This window comes from Artibeus jamaicensis, unplaced genomic scaffold, assembly GCF_021234435.1.
Source record: "Artibeus jamaicensis isolate MK-2021 breed Jamaican fruit bat unplaced genomic scaffold, CSHL_Jam_final contig_685, whole genome shotgun sequence".
Taxonomy (NCBI): Eukaryota; Metazoa; Chordata; class Mammalia; order Chiroptera; family Phyllostomidae; genus Artibeus; species Artibeus jamaicensis.
In genome coordinates, this window is record NW_026521924.1 from 32,357,421 (window position 1) to 32,363,271 (window position 5,851).

General features: G+C 50.0%; 1 protein-coding gene across 1 annotated transcript; it reads right to left on the reverse strand.

Moving 5' to 3' along the window:
- Positions 1 to 529: 529 nt before the first annotated feature.
- On the reverse strand, positions 530 to 5,595 carry CBLN4 (cerebellin 4 precursor). Its single transcript, XM_037133630.2, has 3 exons — positions 5,305 to 5,595; positions 2,305 to 2,421; positions 530 to 727 (listed from the first exon to the last, which is right to left on the reverse strand). Exons 1-3 carry the CDS (start codon positions 5,593 to 5,595, stop codon positions 530 to 532), a joined length of 606 nt encoding a protein of 201 aa, XP_036989525.1.
- Between the last annotated feature and the right edge of the window lie 256 nt (positions 5,596 to 5,851).

Below are 5,851 nucleotides of genomic sequence, written 5' to 3' on the forward strand. Positions count from 1 at the left end.
CAGTCACTAGAAAACAAGTCCCGGGTACCTAAACAGAACAAAACGCACTGATTCCGGAGGAACGAAGCAGGTGTGATCGATGCCACGGGCACAGGACTCCATTCTTTGGCACTACCACACTAACCATTGATTGAAGTCAGAACTCTCGAGCTTTCTCGTTCTTAGACCCGGCTGCCAGTCTCTTAAAGATAAATGAACAAAACTCCACATCTGCAACAGAGTCAGTCATTCCAGGAAATTAAATTCGAGATAAGCCTGCAGACAGCGTTTAACGGTTACAGGGACGCACAGCTAGGCGTGGTCTGCCGTGAGTCTTGGTGCGGAACAAAGAACGCACACACACACACAAATAGTCCGTGAAGCCGGATTGGTTCGGACAGGCCTAGAACCCTGAAAGAGGATTCCAATCCATACTGACCCATGAGAAACCAAGAAAAGACATCAATCCGAGGATGAGAAGGCGGTCTTCCAATAACTCGGGGGGGTGGGCGGCCCCTCCCCTGGGGCAACACCACGGAGAAATCGAATTCTATAGGGGAAATACCAGGAAGCCGGAGAACGTGGAATACTGCCAGCCTCCGACCAAGTTACCTTTCTCCAGTTTTAGGTAAACCTTATCCTCTTTGTCCAGGTAGAGCAAGACTCCGTTCGTGGCGGCTTCGCGGGTAACGTCTTTGTCCCCAGCGAAAGCAGATATCACAGGCTTTCCATTCAACATCAGGTTAACCTACAGGACAAAGAGAAATCACTGAGCTCTCTTCAAAGTGGAAACAATGGACCAGGGACAATAGACAATGTCTAAGATGACAGACCGCGTAAGATAGTTGACCTTTAGTAAACACATCCTCTTCCCTTCAGATCCGACAGCTGCAGCGGTTAGACTCAGTGTGTCTACTGAGCTGGGGGTGGGAGGGGGTTAAAAAGAAAATGTAGTGTCTTCCATAGAAATTTCCTTACATGCCTACAAAAAAAGTTACCATCTGCGGAGAGCAAACTAGCCATGTGAAAACTGTCTACCCATCAGCGCATCAATTAAGCTTCCTACTTTAGTTACCTCTCATGTTCCATAGCAATCTTCTGGTGATGAGGCCTGTGGCTTCCCAGTACATCAGTAAAAAGAGAGCCAGCGCCCTTTGCCCTGGTGAACCAGATGCCACAAACTTCCGCCCACTTCCTGCAGGTCGCTATGCAGCTGGGACAGGCATAGTGCGGAAAATCATCTGAAAATATGGACTAAATGTGTTGTGATTTCTTTTTCTGTTTTTCCCAACAAGAAATGGCGTGTTAAAAATAATAATCACCACTACTACTAAAGATTTGAATGATGGATAATTAGCAAAGAATAATTAATAAACTCAACAGTATTAAGAAATAATAAATTCAAAACTTATCCCTAACTTTGACTTTCTTGTGTTAAACATTATACAAGCTTCTACAGCGGGGGGTGGGGAACGCTTCTCCATGGTTGTAAATTTGTTTACTAGGCATTCATTCCTTTTATAGTAAATAATAATAATGATAAATTAAATCTGAGGCCGATCAACTTATCCATTCACTATAACATATAAAAGTGGTATATGAGTGAATCTATCATTCACATGGATGTAGTATTCAAAACAAATACTGGGCATAAGATAAAACATTGTCCCAGCATTCCACAGACATGTATTGGTGTAACTGGGTGCCCACACACTCAAACAGGAATGAGCCCCATTGCGGCCTTTGAGGGTAAAGTCATGCTCATTACCTTAGGAAGTACAAAACAAAGTGTATTGCTAACTGTCAAATCACAACTGGTAAGACTTCACTAGCATCAGCGTTAACTGAGGATAATCCAAAGCATAGCACATGCTTGTTTAAAAAGTATATTGAGTCATTGCCCCTTGATAAATGTATTCCTCCTGGCTGCTCCTCCTCATTTTTAACAATGATAGCAAATTTGTTTCTATTTGTAAAGATCTGCTGGTCTTGCAAGTTTTCTCCTTACGAGTTGCACGGGCACTAAGGGAGATCAGGATCTCATAAAGAGATTCATGGCTAAGCCATGTTTTTATAAATGGTTGCTTATTATTTAAGGTAATAAGTTCAATTGTTTTATTTTTTTCTACATGCTTCTTGTCACATGCCTTAATGGATGTTATGAAGAAGAAAACTGGGAGTTACGTGTTTTAAAAATAAACCGCTGTGGATGGTCATTTCTGTTCACGGGGGCAGCACATCATTGGGTGAATACACAAATACATGACCCACAGCCAATGGACACAGCTGTCTGGGAGCAGGCAGGGGACAGGCCAAGGCACATACCTGGATTGTTTGGCTCTGGTAGACTTTAATCACGTGAAAACTGAAACTGTAAATTCCTTTTCTCGGTGCTACGAAGACAGATTCCAGTGTGAAAAAATTACCCACATTTACTAGGATCTACAAATAAAAATAACAAATAACAGGAAATTATTGTAATATTCCTTCCTGTGAGCATCAGTTTCTTTCTTTTTTCATCCTGATCAACAACCAGCTTAAGAAATCATGGAGAATAAAACACTGAGTTCTAGCTTTTTCCTCTTCAGCAACTTGGAAAATGCATTTGTCTGTCGGAAGGTTCTCCTGCCTTTTATTTAAATAGTAGAGGAAAAATAAAGGGACTGCTTTGTATTCATGCCTCAATTTGCAGCAAGGCCTGCTGGCCCTGGAAGCGTCCAGGTGAAGTGGGAGGGCCTTTTCACACTTCTCGGCTTTATCAGACACGAGGCACCTGCCCTGCACTCACGTCCCCACCCTCTGTCAGCCCTCCCCGTGTCCAGAGGTGGCATTTCCCAGACAGCCAATCGGCGCCCGTGAGCTCCTGCAGCCATTCCTGGACACCCCACACGGAGGCCTGGGCACCCCTCTGCTGTGTGACACACCCGTGACACTGGACAGCAGGTGCATGGAGTGAGCTGGAGGCCTGGCCCTCCTTGGAGCCTCTGCCAAGCCTGTCCTAGGAGCCATGGCCGTTTATTTCCCTCCCTGTGCCACCCGGGCTTCCCTTCCGCTTTGGCAATGACTCAGCCTTCGCAACTGCCAAAGGGTAGAGCATGAAGAAGAGCAGGCTGTGACAGACACAGGCCCTGTCCTGTCCCTCCCAGTGTTGTCCATCCCCTTCCCACCAACCACCTGCTTTTGATGTAAAGTTTGAGGGTCACAAATGAAAAGTGAAATCAGGTACCGTTTCCGGAGAAAGCAACAGTGCACTTTGTTTTCCGAGATGTTCAGTCCGGATCTACTGGTTATGCAATTAACTTTGGATTTCAGTAAGGGACCTCTTAAACCAAGTTTGCAAACATCACATAGTAAGTCCCTCCCTATGAAAGGGGGGCTGTGTGTGTATTTGGGGAGGGGAGTTGTAAAATAACTAGGATCTCTTCCATTTCTCTTCAGGAAATAAATCTATAAGTGGCATTCAAAACAAATCAGATGTTTCTTTAAAGATACACTTTTCCTTCTACCAATGGCAATCTGCTACCATCTCTTTGAAGCACCAACCCATTCATGCCAGCGGTAACCCTGCAGTGTGATTCCCGAAGGCCATGCCGTTATCTCTGAGCGATGCTCTAGAATGTAGTCAGGTAGGTACAGCAGGCTCCAGCCCTCACTTAAAATGCATGCATGTGTCTGACTTTGCTCTGAGAGGTCCCCTTCTTGCAAGTCAGCATCCGATCTGATGACCTGTGATCTCCCAACCACAGATCACCAGGCACGCCGTAATCCCTGGCAGAAGCTTTACCAAGATTTCACCCCAATCACATTTAAAATAACTTGAAATACTTAGGGGGGACTTCCTGAATCAGACACAGGTGCATAATTCCTCGGTCGTAACAGAAATGGCTGATCAGTGCTGACCGCACGTAAGGCTGGGTGCTGACTAGACGCGGTCATTAGAGCGTCCAGACGCATCCGGATTGATAACTAAACGTGTGCTGTTGTCGCCAAGAGGTATGGCTCCCGAAAAGAAGAACAAGCCCTTCTCCTCTCCTAACTGACGGAAAGGTCATTGAAAACACACTGTGCAAGGAACAGTGCGATGTCCCCGGTATTCCGACATTTAATCAGCACACTGAAATGCAAGCCAGATTTCCATCAACTGAGAAAAGACTGCACTCCCCAAGGGGCTGCGTAATTCCTCAAAAATCGTGGCCACCTGGCAGCAAGCCCCAGAGGGGCGTTCTCCATCCCTGGCCAGCGGGAGAGTGCCTTGTTTAGAACGCATGAAGGAAGGAATACGCACGTTGCCCCAGCCCTCCCCTGGCACATTCTGCAGTAGTACCTCTCCACCTGCGCTCTTACGCAGGGGGCTTGGCATACAAGTGCGGACTACGGTGGGGCTTTGGGATTAAAACGACTCTAGGGGGTCTTAACAGTTAAAATCCAAACCCCGGCATTGGTTTTCAGTCATGACGCCTCGTCAAAGCAAGGCTGATATCCTGGGTTTTCTCACCAACCAACCTCTGAGCTCCAGGTCTCTAAAAAGAAGCCACGGATTTCATCAGTTCCTCTGCCGTCCCCTACCGTCAACCCCAAAGTCTGTCCCTGCCCAGGAACCAGCAGTGCTCAGAAAGGACCGGAGCAGGGGACAGGGGAGCTGGCTGGCTCCCCAGCACTTCCCTGCACGAGCTCAGCTCAGCGTAGTCACCCGGTTCTCTCTGCCTCCTCCTCTGCAACTTTTCTGCAAGCACCAGAGAAGGGCTTCCCCTGCAACGTGCACGGGGATCCCAGCTGCGGAAGGTGAGCTGGATCCAACCCTGCCCACCTCTCCAGCCACCTGCAAGATCTCTGCAGAGAGCTTCGACCCCGGGAGTTCTCTTTGGGGACAAGCTTCTCCACTTGATAGAAACAAATCATTTATCCTACATTCCGAGGGTACCACGGGAACGGCCTCCTCCGTGCCTGCAGAAAGGGGTCTTAGCCAGGGGGCCAAGCTCTGGCCAGGAGATCGCGAAGTCCAGGGACCAGATTCCAGCCAGCTCCTGCAGACCTGTTGCTGTGAAACTTGTCCCGAGCTCGTGCTGCCGGGTTCTGCGTTCCCAGCGGTTTCCCCAAACGCCCCAGCAGCCTTTTCCGGAGGCCAGAAGGGAATCGGGGCGGAGGTAGCCTTGGGAACGACATTGGAAGTTTCCGTCCCAGACATATTTGGGGAGGCAAGCGCCCAAATGATCCCCTACACCCCAGTCAGCCGAGCTCAGCCTGAGCAGGCAGCCCTGGTCTGAGCTGCCCAGCACTCGCCCCTTCCGTCCCGCCCCGCCTGCGCCGCACCCCTCGGGGTCTGACCTGATCGAAGTAAATGATGCGCGTCTTGTTGCTCATCTCGGAAGGCTCGTGGTTGGTGCTCCGCACCGCCGAGAAGGCCACCTTGGAGTTGGCCGCCCGGACCGAGATCCCCAGGGGGGAGGAAGACGAGCCCTTGGAGTCCGTGGCCGGGTTCGAGTCGCACACCACCAGACATTTGCCCTCCAGCACGATGGGCTCGGTGTCGTTCTGCGCCCAGACGGGCAGCGCGGGCAGGGTGAGGGCCAGCAGCGCCGATAGCACCATGGACAGCGCCCGGCGCCCGGAGCCCATGGTGAGCCGCGAGGGCAGCCGCAGCCGGCTGGCGCTGTGGCTCGCCTGCGTCGCTGCCTGCCCCGGGACGGAGCTCGCGAAGGGGCCAGCGGCTAGATCCTAGATCCTAGATCCTAGATCCTAGATCCTAGATCGACAGCGCTGCAGGGACCGTGGCGGCGGCGGCGCTCACTCTTCCACCAATTCAGTGGTTTGAAGTCAAAGTCTCCCCTCGCGCTCTTTCTCGGACTGGGTTTCCTCTGTCCTTCGCGGAGCT